The sequence below is a fragment of the Myotis yumanensis genome, unplaced genomic scaffold (assembly GCF_028538775.1).
Source record: "Myotis yumanensis isolate MYYU_CA2020_CCGP unplaced genomic scaffold, mMyoYum1.0.hap1 SCAF_7, whole genome shotgun sequence".
In the NCBI taxonomy this organism is placed as follows: domain Eukaryota; kingdom Metazoa; phylum Chordata; class Mammalia; order Chiroptera; family Vespertilionidae; genus Myotis; species Myotis yumanensis.
The window spans coordinates 30,654,694-30,670,522 of record NW_027223758.1 but is presented as its reverse complement, the minus strand read 5'-3'; the positions used below and the strand labels follow the sequence as shown (position 1 = coordinate 30,670,522).

Sequence of the window (15,829 nt, the reverse complement as noted above, 5' to 3'; positions counted from 1 at the left end):
TGCAACCTGGGCATGTGCCCTGACTGGGAATGGAACTGTGACCTCCTGGTTCATAGATCCAGGCTCAACCACTGAGCCATGCCAGCCAGGCTCATCCACTCATCTTAAGGGCTAGAAAGGAGACCTGAGAATTAATACTCCCTCCTGGGCACCATCTTGTCTAGGAGACAAGACTAATGTAGGCAGGATACTTCACTGCAAGGGGAGAGGTGGGCAAGCCTGGCATTCCAACTCCTGAGCTCTGCAGAGGGCAGTGTTTGCCTGGGTGTGAACATTTGGGGCCTCAGAGGACTGACACCACTGCTCAGGGAGGTTCTCTCACTTGGGCCAGACCAGGGCACACAGTTAATTGTTGATTATGATTCTGTCTTTGCCTGCAGAACTCAGAGAGAGCAGAGGGCCCATCCCCAGGGGATGGACCACATTGCTCAGAGGCAGCCAAGGCAATCCTATTGTTCTTTGACAAATACTCAATGTCCCAGCCACCCTTAAAATGGAAAGAACATGTGACTAAGTCTTGGCAAACAAAATTTAAAGGAAAACATGCGAGTAGGGTTCTGGGAAAGCTTTTATTTCATGATAAAGTAGTGCTGTCTCAATGCCTTCTTGGAGCTGTGGCAGCCACCTGTGGCATGGTGTAAACAGCAAGAATGTGAAAGTAAGAGGATAGCCCTAACCGGTTTGGCTCAGTGGATAGAGCATCTGCCGGCGGACTCAAGGGTCCCGGGTTCGATTCTGGTCAAGGGCATGTACCTTGGTTGTGGGCACATCCCCAGTGGGGAGTGTGCAGGAGGCAGCTGATCGATGTTCCTAACTCTCTATCCCTCTCCCTTCCTCTCTGTAAAAAATCAATAAAACGTATTTTTAAAAATATAAAAAAAAAGAAAGTAAGAGGATAAACAGTCTAAGTCCTTGATGAACCAACACCTATGACACACAGAATGCCTACCAGACTTGTCAGGTGAGAATAAATAAACCACTGTTTTAGGTCCTGTAAATCAGGTTGGGTTGCTTGTAGCATAATAGTCTTTTTTAAAAATCTGAACTATGGAGTCTCTTTTTTTAAAATTTTTTAATTGATTTTAGAAAGAGAGGAAGGGAGAGGGAGAGAAACATCGATAAGCTTCCTCCTGCATGCCCCCTATTGGAGATCAAACCTGCAACCCAGGCATGTGCCGTGACTGGGAATCGACTGGCAACCTCTCAGTGCATGGGACAACCCTCAACCAACTGAGTCATACTGCCAGGGCACCTAATACATTCTTGATTGGGGCGGGGGGGGGGGGGGGGCGCTTTGTAAGAGTCCCAGAAAAAAATATTATAAAGGACAGCACTTAACCTCAAAGGACGACTCTCATCTTGCAGCACACTTGGGTCATTTCTGCCTTTTGGCCCTCACCACCAATTACAAACTGGTTCTTAGACTCATTAATATGTATTCCACCCTCAAACATCAGCCCATTGCTATAAGGTGGCTCAGGCCACTACAGGCTGCATCTAGCTATCCTGCATCATCTGTCTTTTTGGCCAGCAGCCTGGTGTCCAGATTTTGAGCTGGAACCAGCTTGAAACTCTGAAGAGAATGCCCCCCTGGCCAGAAATGTGGGACTACGACTCCTCCTGGGCAATATGGAGGAGCCTGGACTTTGAGCCAACCTCTTGGCATGCATGGCCCAGTGAACACCTTGTCTCACGCCTCCTCTGGGAAATGTTTACTCCAGCTTTGCCCTCCACACCCCCTCACCTGCAAAGACACAAACAAGTCAAAGAATGCCACTCAAGAGGCTTTCTCCATTTTATTTCTTTGGGAAAAGAAAACAAAGTCTTTCCATCACATATGGTAGAGATATATATTTATATATATTTATATATAATTTCTTTTGTGGTTGGAAGTCCCAAAGCTGAGTCTGTTAATATTTTTTTATTTTTTTCTTCTACTAATGCCTTCTCTTCCCCCTGCCCCTCTGGCCCAGGCCCAGATTCTGGGACAGGTCCACTGAGGGGTGAGTGGAATCGGCAGTGATTGCCAGCATGGCCCCCCCCGCAACCCAGTTCAGAGATCTGGTGAGGGCCACAGGAAGGGGCTGTGCAAAGAGATAGAGGCCAGAGGGGCACTCCTGTTTTCATGGGGGCTGCACAGCTTGTTAAACAGTCACCAGTCATGGGAGGAGGCTGGTCAGGGGTTAGAGGACTTGCTCACAGTAGTTGCCAGCTCTCTCCACCCAGTCCCCAAACCTAGTCTTGGGGGTGGGAGGAAGAGAGTGAAAAGAGAAATACAAGGGCTAAGGGCCAAGCCTCCTCCAATTTTTATTGCTGGTGAATTAGAAATTTGCCTTTCCCTTCCTACCTTGGGGAGATGGACTCTGAGAGGGCCCATACAGGAGGAAGTCACATTGGATGCCCCAACCCCACTGATGGCCATGTCAGGCCTTTCCTGGGCTACCTCAGGGCCCTGGGGACCCAAAGGTCAGCCTTGTCTTTCAAGGGCAATCACAACCACCCCCCCAAAACAAGGGCCTCAGGCTCAGGTTTGGGCCCAGTGGAGCTTGGAAGTGGGCAGTGAATGCACCAGATATCAAGCAGAAATTTCTACTGGAAGAAAAGGTGAGTTTTGAGGGAAGAGGTGACAATGATGTTCTGAGCTGAAAGCAGGAGGCTGGGGGAATGGAGTGGGGAAGACATCACAGACACTCATGACCTCAGTATGGGTGAGGGGAGTGCCTGAGAGGCAGGTAGCACTTAATAGCTGTAGTTAGAACCAGACAGTGGCCCTGTGTGGGGGCAGGCCAAGCAGATGAGGCTATTGCCCTTGGATCGTGGTCAGGGAGAGGTGTGGGGAGGGAGAGCTTAGAAGCCTCCAGGCGACCCTTCCAGGAACAGGAGGGCAAATCTTTCCTGGACACTGAGCCTCCAGCCCTTCCCTCCCTCAATACACACTTATGGACTCACACTCAGACCAAGCCAGGCTCTGAGGCCTGAACCCTAGAGACCTTGGTGGGGAGGGGCTGGGCAGGTAGCCCTCTCAACCACAGGCAGGCCATCTGCTCCCACTTGTCCTGCCAATCTGCCCAGGAAGGGAGAATAGTGCAAGAAGGAGAGAGGCCAGGAGCCCAAGGTCTATCAGTTTCAGCAGACCCCCTCAGGTTACATGGCCTAGGAGGTGAGCACAGAGAACATTACTGGACACAGAGTAGCCAACAGTAGCAGCCCAGACCCAGTGAGGGGCTGGGGCACCTCATGGCACTACAGGCCTGCCACCTCCATCTCCAACAAGGGAGGGCCAACAAAGGGAGCCTGGGCCCCTAGTCCCCGCTCGCTCTGCCCTCTCCCTGTTCCCTCCTTGGAGGAGGGCCCAGTGGGTTGCCCAGAGGGGCAGTAGTAGAGCTAGAAGGGCACTCAGTGCAGGAAGGGAAGGGACCTGGCCACAGCTGCTTTGAGAACCTCTTTGGTCTGGGGATATGGGGAACCCAGGGAGGAGAGATGGTGGGAGGGGACATGGGGGACTCTGGCTTTTGACAGGGTATTTGTCAAAAGTCCCATGCCGAGATCAGGGATCAGATTTCTGTGGATTCGATGCGCTCAAGGCGGGAAGGGGTCCAGGCTTTCTTCTCCTCGCCATGTTGGGGGGTGGGTGTGCTGGCACCCCCTGCGGCCCCACGTTCACGCAGCCGCCGCTCCAGCTGCTGGTTGCGCTGGTACATCTCCACATAGCTCAGCTGCAGCTGCTTCTGGTACTCGATGACCTTCTCCTTCTCCTCCAGCCACACACGGCGCTCCTCGGCGAAGCTCGCCCCCTGGCGCTCCCGAGCTCGCCGCTCAGCCGCTAGCTCGGCCTGCAGCCGCCCCACCTCCCGCCGCAGGGCCCTGGTCCCGCTCTCCCCACCAGCATCCACCTCCCCGTCCAAGGAGACTAAGGAGGCGGCGGCGGCCACCCCTGCCTGCCGGCGCATCTTGGCCTCGTCGCTCTCGCACGTGGCCAGAGCATCCTGCGGCTCGGCGGGGTCCACCGGGGTCAGTGCCGGCTTGAGGCAGGCGGTGGGCAGCTCACCCTCGGCCAGCTCCAGGCTGGCCTGCTTGCTGCCGAAGGAGTCCCTCAGGCTGAGCAGCTGCTCCTCCTTCTCCCGCAGCGAGGCCCGGCCCTCCCGCAGCTGGGAGCGCAGCCCCACAATCTCACTCAGCTTCTGGGACACATCCGCCTGCGAGTCCTTCAGCTGCTGCTTCAGGAGGGAGATCTCCCCGGCTTTCTGGCACACCTGGGCAGGGTCGGGTGGGAGAAGCCAGGTGAAGGCAGAGCTCTGCTCACCTCACCCCACCTTCCCTATCCAGCCCCAGAGGTACCCAGCTTCTCCAGGGCATCAAGCAGGGCAGCAGTGACACACAGGGCCCCCTCCTCAGACTCAGGACATACGTGGCCAATCCCACCCAGCCCAGGGACAGCTCTCTGTGGTCCTCACAGAAACTGCTGATCAATCTTGGGCCCCACCCCCAACTTCCATTCCCCTTGTGCTCATGGGGGCCGACTGCTCTGGGTTTCTCTGCAGGGACAGAAGGAAGAGGAGATAGGGAGAAGGCCCAAGCCCCCAACCCGCACCTCCCACTTAGTTTCCTCCATCCGGGGCAGGAAGTCGGCCTGCTCCTTCTGGCAGGCGGCCACCTTGTCCTCGAGCTCTTCCCGCTGTCGCATCAGGCGGGCTGCCTCCTCCTGCAGCTGCTTCTTGTCCTGCTGCAGCCGCAACACTTGCAGCTGTAGGCCCTGCTGAGCACGCTGGGCACGGCGGGCCACCTGCTGCAGCTTCCCGCTGCAGCCCTGCCGCAGCTCGGCCAGCTCGCGCTCCCACGCTTTCTGCCGCTCCTCCAGGACTTGGGCCACCGCCACCTCGCTCTGCTCCAGGCTCCTGCGCAGAGCGGCCACCTCCTGCTCTTTCTCCCACAGCCGCTCCTCTAGATCCTGGATCAGAGCACTGGGCGAGGGTGGTGAGCAGGCCGAAAACGGCAGGCCTCCACCTCCGCCCTCTCCCGATCCCAGGTGGCCTGACCGCCCCATGGAGGAGGAGGACCCGCTCTTGCTAGAGGCCCGCCCACTGTCAGAGGTGGCCAGGTCCTGGTAGCCTGACCCACCACCGCTACTGCCAGTGCCACTGCCACTGCCACTACCATAGCCGGCAGTGCCAATGCGGTTAATGTGGCTGGTGGAGGCACTGAGGGGCGCCACGTGCTGGCTGTAATTAGAGCTGTAGGTGGGCAGGCTTGTGAGTGAGTTCCGGCCTGAGTCTGAGAGGCTGCCCCCACCCCCGCCCGCTGGGGTCATGGTCCGAGACTTGTCCAGTCCACCCTTGAGGCCCCCAGGGCCCTGTCGTCCCTCAGGGGTGCCGCTGGTCTGTGGAGGACACAAGTTCTGCATGGAGTGGAAGTTCTTGGGTACAACAGGCTTGAAGGCTGAAGGCCGAACTAGCGGCTCTGAGCACTGCGTAGAAGCAAAGAAGGGAGAGTGGACATCAGGATGAGGCCTTAGCCTTAACCCCAGCCTCTTCCCTTTGGACAAGACTTCCCCACTTCCCACCCTCATTGATCTCCATCCCAGGAGTCACTCAGGGTTGGTGTCTACCTTATGGCCCACCCAAGCCAAGTCTTTATCCTATACCCACCAGCTGGATTTGGCCCCCAAGGACCACCCTTCAATTCTAGTCTCCATCCTGGCACCTACCACAACCCAAATTCTAAGGAAGTCCACTTCACCTTCCACTCTGAGCTACCTCCCATCCCCAGAAAAAGGCCCTGGGGACTGACCTGGTCGAGCTTGCCAGAGGTGGCCAGGAGCTTAGGTGGGTGGCTGGGCTCACGATACTGTGGTGGGGCCTTGTCACTGCCGCCGCTACTGCTGCTGCCACCACTGCCGCCCACCACATTGCCACAGACATCCGTGTGGTCACTGCCCCGCAGCTCACCGTTGAGGTAGAGGGAGTTGGCGAGAGCCTTGTCCTCAGACGGGTAGCGGCCTGGCCTCTCCCTGCTGGCCCCACCGCCACCAGTTCGAGGGCCCTGGCTGCCCCCACCCCCTGTGCGGGTGCCCACGCTCTTCATGGCAAACTCCTGGGCATGGGCAACTCCACTGCCCACACTGCCCATGGCCAGACGAGGATCTGGGGGTCCGAGCTCAGAGGGCCGTGGGGCAAAGGCCAGGAGGGGATCCCGCCCCGAGTCAGCTCGTACAGGCAGTGTCTCCAGCTTCGCCATGATTGAGCTGGGGTGGTGGGGGGCACTGTGGGCATAGGTGAGAAAGCAGGATTGGTCAGACCACTCCCCTGCCCACCACACCCGCCGAGTCAGCCCCAGCACCACCTGTACCCTACCTCTCGGTGTCCCCTTCCCTAAAACAGACACGGGAATTCCCAGACACCCAAGGAGAAGGAATGGGGCTTGGTAGAGAGTGATAACCTTGGTAACGGGAGCTGCATGTTGCCCACCTGACAGAGCCCGAACCCAGGACACTATACCCACCCTTCCCTCCCGGATCTGCTCAGCTCTGGATTCCACTCCTCACCCACTCCTCCTCCTCCAGCTTCCCCGACTCAGTGGCCCACTCAATTCTTTACTGCCACCTCCACAACGAAGGGTTCTTTACCCTGGGTCTGGACCCCTACATCCCAACCTCACGGGCAGGGAGATGGGGCTGGAAGGGGACAGCAGTACCTGGATCCAAGAGGGAACCTCAGAAGTTAAAGGAGGGAGAGAAGCCCACCCCTACCCAAAAACTGTGGGCGGGGTCCTAACCTAGGGTGTTGCAGTCAAGGGCACAGGTGGAGGCTCACGACCAGCACAGGCTCCTCTCCTGGCCTTTCCAAGGGGGTGGGGACCGACAGGCCCTCAAGCCTGGGACCCTTGGAGGCCTGGTATGCAGGGGTCATGCGCCTCCCTCTGGAAGTCAGAGCTCGGCCGGAACCAGCGCAGTGACTTTAGACAGACCGGCAGCGCCATCCTGGACTGCAGTTTTCTTCTCTGTGAAATGGGAGGAACGAAGGACCTACCTCGCCGAGCTGCCACGTGCCAGGCGCCCCCAGGCGACAGGCGCAGGAGCGAACTGGGGTGCTGCGGGGCGGGGGCAGCAGCTGCTTTGCAGCGCGCCTCAGGGCCACCTCGGGCACGCCCCGGCCCCCGCGGCCAGCCAGGAGCCTCGGCTGCAGCGCGTGGCCAACGAGCCCGCCCAGAGGTCTTTCCAAGTGGGCGCCACGGGGCCCTGGCACGGAGGGTCCCCTCCCCGCATCCAGGATCTCGGAAGAGGACCCCAAGCCGGCAGAGGCCGGGCGGAGAACGCGATGCCGCTAGCAGCAGGCGCCCGCCGAGCCTCCCTCGGGGCCTGCCTTTCCCACAGGTGGGCGGGAATGGGCGGGGCCTGCGCACCCAGCGGAGCCTGGGAAGATCCCGCGCCGAGGAACCTCCCTAAGAATTCGCTGCCTCCGGACAGACTTCCTGGATTACTTCCCTTTCCCACTCCTTGTGGACCTTGACCCTGCTCAGTGCACCGTGAAGTCCTCCGCGCCCCTCAGTGGGCGTGCACCCCCACCCGCCAAGGCCGGCCCCCAGGAACAGGGCCAGCAGGGCCTCGGGTTACCTGCGCTCGGGAGACCCTGCTTCCTGGTTCCTTTGTCTCCTCCAGCCGGCACCTGGGAAGGCCTGCCCCGGAGATCCCAATACTGTAACCCAGCCTGGCAGGGGCTGCAGCAGTGCCTCCCAGCAGTGTAAACACTCAAATCCGCGTGCCAGAGACGGCAGGAATGTCCTTCAGGCTCTTACCCCCTTACTCCCATCAGAGACCAGGTCAAGAGCACGCCTCTGCCAAGGTGAAGGGGTCCAGGTGGCACCCCACAGCCCCTTGAGCATTCCTCAGACTGTCTTCTATCCAGGTGCCCACTTCTAATGTTGTGTCCAGCGGAGCCTGACAAAACTATTGCCCGTCAGAGTCACCTGGCCACCACACCTGGAATTACAGCCCTAGGTGGTTGGAAAGTTCACCACCACGCCAGTCCACACTGCCTTTGTGAAATTCCACTCCCTCAGGCCTGCTCTAAGGTGTGGAGAAAAGCACATTATCACCTACCTCTCTTGGCCAATCTGTCCCGTAGGGCGCAACAGAAGTGCAGGATCAGCAAGTTCAGACCTAGAGAGAGTGAGGACCTCCTTACTTTGGTGCCCTGGGTGCCTGCCTCTCATGCCTCACCCTGCTCCCTGTTCAGCCTCCACTCCCAGTATACGCCAACCTGGCTACCCCTCAGATCAGAAATCCCCCTCCCACCCTAATCATGACCCCCTTCTCTCACCATTCCTGGTACAGTACAGGGAGCAGCTAAGCAGCTGAGGATGGAGGCTGAGTGGCCTGAAGCTTGGAACCAGTGGGAAGGCCTGGGCAGGATTTGGGAGGAAAAACTGACAAAACTTCATACAGATGGAGTTCAGGGGGTAGGGGCAAAGAAGGATCTGGGTTGGGACAACAGGGTGGACATGACACATTTAACATGACAGGGGGAGACTGTTTGGGGGAAAAGGGCTGTAAACTGTAAACTTTGGAGAAGACCAGAGAAAGATATCTCTCACATACTGGAGAAGGAAGGAGGGAGGGAGGGAGGGAGGGAGAAGAAGAGAGACTGAGCATCATCAGCATTCAAGGATAGTGTGGGTGGGGCCCAGCAACGAGCTAGGATAACAGCGCCTCAGAAGCCTGGGAGACAGTGTAGGAGCAGGAGGAAGGCCAGAAGGCAAGCCCTGCGGAACAAGATGGGGGCTTTCAAGAATGTGGGTGCAATTCTGGTGTTAAAAACGGGCCAGGTAGAATTGAGATTGGAGAGCGCGCCCTGGATTTCACTGATGTCTATGAGAGAATGGTTTCAGAAAGGTAGTGCAAGGCAAAGCCAGGAGTAGAGGGGTCTAGAGGGAGAGACAGGAGGTTCCCTACTAAAAGAAGGCCAAAGAAGGCAGTCATTTAAGTGATTTGGGGTCCAAGGGCTTTTTTCTAATTTTAAAATTAAACATGGTAGAAACGTGAGTGTGTTGATATGCTGAAGGAAGTGAGACTGGAGATATAGGCAAGGGGGCTGCACCAGAGGCCTGGGTGTGAGCATGAGCAAACCTCAGAAGTAATCATGTTGATCACGAGAGTGACAGGGGATAGTAATGCTTGGGAAGGTGCTTTGTAAACTGTAAGGTGCGATACAAGCATGCAGTACTACTACCTTCTCTGAGATCCAGGAAACAAGATTCTGACCATAGGTTGGGGCTGGTCATATGCCACTCTGCCCCACCATTTCCCTAGAGTGTATGATCCCCAGCCAGACTCAGATACCCAGGGTCTTGGGTGGAAATGGGGTCCCAGGACTGTCTCCTAAGCCTTTTTTAAAAAAATATTTTTATTGATTTCAGAGAGGAGGGGAGAGGGAGAGAGAGATAGAAACATCAATGATGAGAGAGAATCATTGATTGGCTGCCTCCTGCATGCCCCCTACTGGTGGTCGAGCCCGCAACCCAGGCATATGCCCTTGATCAGAATTGAACCCAGGACCCTTCAGTCCACAGGCCGAGGCTCTATCCACTGAGCCAAACCAGCTAGAACTCCTAAGCCTCTTATGCTGGTGCTTTACCTGGGAATCCTTTATTGCCAACCCAAAGCAATTCTCCCTCAAGCCTCATTCCCCAAAGAGTTTCTTGGCATAATTCTAATTTGTCATGGGTAACCCCATGCAAGCATTCTGTCTCTTGCCTATTCCAAGCCTGTTTCCTCAGAACCCCAGCAGGGAGCTGGCAAGATAAGGAGGGGCATATGCTTCCCTGGTAGGCAGAAACTGAGTTGAGCTTTGCTATGGGTCAGAGTCCTGAACTGGCCCCAATAGCTGAGTATGGTCTGCAATGGCAGCCTTATGGCATCAGCTCAACACCCTGGATGATAGCCTGTTGCTTGACTCTACCTCTATCTCTGTCCCGTCAACCTTCAGTGCCTGGGAAATTACTTACAGTATTAGCAGTCACAAAGAGCCCAAGTGGATTCTACATGTGGGTTACATGGGCAGGTCCCTCCAACCCACAGTTATCACTGCCCCCCCCCCTACCAGTGTCCCTCCCAAAACTAGGAACAGTCCACCTTCTCTTGGGGTCTCAGAGGTCCCAAGCTTGGCCCATTCACCTCCTAAAGATCTCAGCATCCCCTCCTGCCAGTACCTTTGCAGGGGGCTCCTCATTGGCCTTTCTTCCTCTGCACTCCCTCTCCTGCACCGCTGCCAGGGAAATCTTTCCAAAGGGCAAAGCTGATCTCGCCCCTGCTCTGCCCAAATTCTTCCATGAGCAGCACCAAGCGCAGTAGACTAGACAGAGTTCTGGAGGCATCAGCTCCAAAGATAAATTAGGGGTGGAACTGTGTGCAGTGTATTTCACCTCAGATTCTCACACCTACCTTACAGGAAAGAAGTATATGTATTGTGGGTGAAATGCCTGGCATTCCTCTCAGCCCCCAGAACCAGAGCAGAGCTTGCAGCAGGGCCCCCAAGGCCTCTCCCACTGCACATCCTATTTCCCCTGTTCTGAGCCCCTTTCCACTCCACAGTCTCTTCCCAGATCTCTGAACCCATCCTGCATCCTTCAAGGCCCAATCCAAATGCTGCCTCCCAGGACAGCATCCTGATTGCCATGGCGGGAAGGGGTCTTAGAGCTCTTGGCTCAGGCTACTTAATGGAGATTTCATTCTGAGGCTTCCCCAGTGCTGGCCTGTGGGTGCCCACAGGGCACAGATTGCAAAGTCCTGGGGGTCCCTGAGCTCTGGCACTGAGGAGATATGTGTGGGATTGCTAGTGATGAGCAATGCAAAGAGGCAATGAATCCAGACAGGAAAATCAGGAAGGTCTTCTGGGAAGGACTAAGGGAGAAAAGAGATCGGGGGCACTGTAAATCTTTTGGGGGTGCAGAGGTCTCCAGAACTTCTTGGTTGGGATGTGTGAGGGGAGATCCATCTTCCCTTGGCGACAACGGGTGAAGGTGGTCCATCCCATAGGTCCTGGGTCTGATGAAGCCCGTGGTTTCAGGACTGTGGGGGCTGACAGCAATTCTCTGCCCCCCCCCCCACCCCCATCACACACACGCGCACACACACGAGTCTCCGTGCGGAGGGGTGGGGGTGTTCGCCATTCACCTACAGCCCACAGCCCCGCAGCGCCACAGAGACCCCGGCCTGTGGCCGTCCAGAGAAGGTGCCCAGGGGGTCTCTGCGGAGGGGGAAATCCCGGCCTCCTTCCCCGCGCTCCCCACCAACGCGTGTGGCCCCGGGGGGCGGGGCGCAGAGGGAGAGGTGACATAATCCGGGCCGCACCCCCTCCGGCCTCCACTGCTCCCCAGGCCCGACGAAGCATCCGTGACATCATCGGCCTCATCTTCACTCCCCTCCCCCCCGGACCCCAGCAGCGGGACGCGCCCCCTCCCCAGCTCCGGGTCCCTCCGGAGGAGTCTCGCGGTGCAGAGGGCACGGGGAGAGGTTGGCGCTGCGAGGGACGCCGCGGTGGGCCTGCTTCACTTACTCGTTGCTCCGGGGTCCGGCGCGGGGTCTCCGGCACAGAAGCCACCGGCCCGGCTCGCTGGCGCAGCCCTGAGCCCGCCCGGCGGGGCGCGCGGCGCGGGGCCAGCTCCGCTCCGCGCCCCTCCCGCTCCCCGCCCGGGCCCCGCCCACCTGCAGCTGCGGCAAACGCGGGCCCGCCCTCTGGCCACGCCCCCCGGGGCCGCCAATCCCCGGGGCGGGGCGGGACACCGTGTTTTAACCCTTTGGTTGCCGAGTCCCTGCCCACGTTTGGGAGCCGCGTTCACCCACTCGAGTCTGCCGAGAGCTCCTCTGCTCGTCGCCTGTTCTTTCCCAAGACCTTTGGGCTCAGTCTCCAGTCTCTCCAACAAATCCAGTGGGGCCACGCCCTCTCTGATCCCCACATTTTTGGCTACAGGGAGGGAGCCCACTGATTTGGGGAAAGGGCTCCCGATTGCCGAGCCCCAAGTCCCATTCCTCTCCCGCTCAAGCTCTTCGGACGCGGCCTCCCAGGGGACACCTGAAACCCTGAAAGTCTGCAAGGTGGGGCGGTACCAGATGTCATGGGTGGATATGACACGGCGGTGGGAAGACCCGCCCCCGCGCGGGGACCACAGGCGGGTGTGTGGGAGGCTTCCAAGGACCGTGTCTGCATTCGTCAGCAAACAGCCGATTTGAAACTTGCTGCTCGGAAATGCTCACTGGCGGGAGACAAGTTAAAATATACATTACAGCCCTAGCTGGTTTGGCTCAGGGACAGAGTCTAGGCCTGCGGACTGAAGGGTCCCAGGTTCCATCCTGGTCAAAGGCACACGCCCAGGCTCAATGTAGGGGGCGTGAAGGAGGCAGCAAATCAATGGTTCTCTCTCATCATTGATGTTTCCATCTCTCTCTCCCTCTCCTTTCCTCCCTGAAATCACACACACTGTGTATATATAGACACACACCCACACACACACACACAGAGTTCAGCAGGGTTTCAACGCTTTCACCTTGTGCCAGCACCTGGGATGAGGCCTGGCCCTGTCCTGCATCCTGGATAAGAGAGTCGGGTGGGGACTTCCTCTTGGAGCCAAAGCATCTGCTTCACAAACACAGGCAGCTTTCAGTGTGGGGGAGTGCTCACCCGACCTGGAGTAATCCTGGAGGACTGCCTGGATGAAGGAAGGGGTCTGCCTGGACCTGAGGCGTAAGCTTTAAATAAGGCAGAAAAGCAAGCCAGGCCTAAGGTTCAGCATTAGCAAAAGCCTGGAGGTACAGGGGTCCACCCTAAGAACCTGCAGTGCCTCCACTCTGGCTGATATATAACCCATTGTTTCTCTGCTGTTGTAGCTAATTTTTTGGTTATCTGTCATCCTATTTTATAGTTTTTACTTTTGCTATTTCCTGTTTTCTGAGTTTTTCCATATTTGCTTTTATCTTCTAGTGTTTTGCAAGGCAGAAAGCCTATTTTTAAATTGTCCTGGTGGTTGCCTGTAAGGTTACTAAATAAAAAGTTTATATTCTAGCCCTAGCTGGTTTGGCTCAGTGGATAGAGTGAAGAATCCCAGGTTCGATTTCGGTCAAGGGCACATGCTGGGGTTGCGGGCTCCATCCCCAGTGGGGGACATGCAGGAGGCAGCCCATCAATGATTTTCATCATTGATTTTCTCTCTCTCTCTCTCTCCCTCTCTGAAATCAATAATAAAAAGTTTATATTCCACAAATTATTAGTCAATGACAAATCATTCATTTTTATAATCTTTATGTAAGGAGAAATTTAATGTGCCTTCCCACTCCTGGCCTGCTACCCTCACACCTACGTGTATTTGTCCACTTAATCCAGAATGATAGACCCAGATTTTGTTTACATTTTTTAAAGCCACTAAATCTTCTTTTCAATCATTGTTTTTGGCTTTTGCCAGCCCTTTGTTTGATTGGTATCAATGTCACTGCCAGTTTTTTCATGCTCTAATTTTTCTTTTCCTCACTCAGACCCCTCTCACTTGACTGGTGATTTCCAGGACTCCTGAATGTTATGTTTTTCGAAGCCTTTGGCCTTGGTGAGAATGCTTCCTACTGTATTGAGCCTCAAAAGCTTCACAAGAATCTCTTGCCCTTATCCCATTATCTTTTGGCTTTTAAAATGGTAGCAAATACACCTGAAACTATATATAGTTGACCCTTGAACAACCTGGGCTTGAACTGCACAGGTTCACTTATATGTGGATTTTTTTCAATAAATGTATTGGAAATTTTTTTGGAGATATGTGACAATTTGAAAAAACTTGCAGATGAACCACATGGTCTGGAAATATTGAAAAATTAAGAAAAAGTCAGGCATGTCATGAATGCATAAAATATATGTAGATACCAATCTATTTTATAATTTACTACCATAAAATATACACAAATCTATTATAGTTCAAATTTATCAAAACTTGGATACTTAGCCAAAGCCGGTTTGGCTCAGTGGATGGAGCGTCGGCCTGCGGGCTGGGGGGGTCCCGGGTTCGATTCCGGTCAGGGGCGTGTGCCTGGGTTGCGGGCACATCCCCAGTGGGAGATGTGCAGGAGGCGGCTGATCGATGTTTCTCTCTCGTCGATGTTTCTGGCTCTCTGTCTCTCTCCCTTCCTCTCTGTAAAAAATCAATAAAATATATTTAAAAAACAAAAAAAAAACAAAAAAAAACCAAAAACTTGGATACTTAGGTACACACAGACTGTACATGGTACCATTTACAGTTGAGAAAAATGTAAACAAATGGAAAGATGCAATATATTTGTGTAACACAAAATATATACTAATCAACTGTTTATGTTATTGGTAAGGCTTAAGGTCAACTGTAGGCTACTAGTAATTAAGTTTTGGAGGAGTCAAAAGTTGTATAAGGATTTTCAACTGTGCAGGGGTTGGTATCCCTATCCCTCTCTCCCCACATTGTTCAGGGTTAACTGTAACTTTATTTTTTAAAATCCTCACTTGAGGATTTTTTCCATAGATTTTTTGAAAGTGGAAGAGAGGGAGGAGGGGGAGAGACACACACACACATCGAATGGTTGCCTCCCGCACATGGCCCAACTGGGGCCGGAGGATCAAACCTGCAACTGAGGTACAACGTGCCCTTGACCAGGAATCGAACCTGAGACCTTTTGGTGCTCAGTCTGATGCTCTCACCACTGAGCAACCGGCCAGGGCTTAACTGTAATTTTGCATGTCAATTATATATCAAAACAAATTATAGCAATCTGGGCTGGGCTGGGCTGTTTTAGGTGAGCAGTGTGCCTGGTGTGCCGGGTGCCTGTTGGGACTTTTTATTACCCGCGAAAGTCAGACATTTGTATGACTGCCAGTATGTCTCAGTGCAGGCCTTTTTCTATTAATTTTCCAGAAATAAAAGGTCTTTTCAGCTTAGAAAAGTTTTCTTCTAATATGTTCCTGTCTAATCTGTGAACAGATTGTTGTTCTCTTCCTCCACTAACATTATCACATTGGGTCACCATTGTCAATTAAATCTTTGTCCTTTTTCTCTGCATCATGGGCGAGTATCTTGTTTTTCTTCATCACCACGAATTTAATATTCTTCCGTCATCAACAGTACTCTTTGTATTTTTTTTTTTTTTTTTTTTAAATATATTTTATTGATTTTTTTTTTACAGAGAGGAAGGGAGAGAGATAGAGAGTTAGAAACATCGATGAGAGAGAAACATAGACCAGCTGCCTCCTGCACATCTCCCACTGGGGATGTGCCCGCAACCCAGGCACATGCCCCCGACCGGAATCGAACCCGGGACCCTTCAGTCCGCAGGCCGACGCTCTATCCACTGAGCCAAACCGGTTCCGGCCTCTTTGTATTTAATTTCTGCTTATTTTCCTTTTTTTTTTTTTAGCCAGTTTCCATCCATCTATCTTGATCTCAATCTCTCTTTATAATATTCTGTTCCTAGCTTTAGAGAATGTGGTTTTGCATCTTAAGAACACCAGGAAAATAAGAAAATACCGTAACTGATTCTGTTTTAATATATATGAAAATCTTGATAAAGTAGACCATCTTCTGGGAAATAAAACTACAAAAGTAAGAAAGAGGTTGAGCCTGGCTGGTGTGGTTCAGTGGTTGAGCATCAACCTATGAACCAGGTCATGGTTTGATTCCCATTTAGGGCACATGCCCAGGTTGTGGGTTTGATCCCCAGTATGGGGCGTGCAGGAGGCAGCCAATCACTGATTCTCTCTCATCCCTGATGTTTCTAACTCTCCCTCTCCCTTTTTCTCTGAAATCAATAAAAAACATTTTTTTTTAAAAA

At 54.2% G+C, this 15,829-nt stretch overlaps 1 protein-coding gene across 4 annotated transcripts; it reads right to left on the bottom strand.

Annotated features, from left to right (window-relative positions):
• Positions 1–1,771: 1,771 nt before the first annotated feature.
• Positions 1,772–11,680, bottom strand: LZTS3 (leucine zipper tumor suppressor family member 3). 4 transcript variants are annotated; one of them, XM_070420007.1, is made up of 7 exons: positions 11,550–11,680; positions 8,316–8,397; positions 8,096–8,155; positions 6,772–6,996; positions 5,788–6,259; positions 4,592–5,464; positions 1,772–4,253 (listed from the first exon to the last, which is right to left on the bottom strand). In XM_070420007.1, exons 5-7 carry the CDS (start codon positions 6,232–6,234, stop codon positions 3,555–3,557), a joined length of 2,019 nt encoding a protein of 672 aa, XP_070276108.1. In that variant the 5' UTR covers positions 6,235–6,259; positions 6,772–6,996; positions 8,096–8,155; positions 8,316–8,397; positions 11,550–11,680; the 3' UTR covers positions 1,772–3,554. The 4 variants fall into 4 exon arrangements, with proteins under 4 accessions (XP_070276108.1, XP_070276105.1, XP_070276109.1 ...); XM_070420004.1 differs by lacking the exon at positions 8,316–8,397; XM_070420008.1 differs by lacking the exon at positions 8,316–8,397 and having other exon boundaries at positions 4,655–5,464.
• Between the last annotated feature and the right edge of the window lie 4,149 nt (positions 11,681–15,829).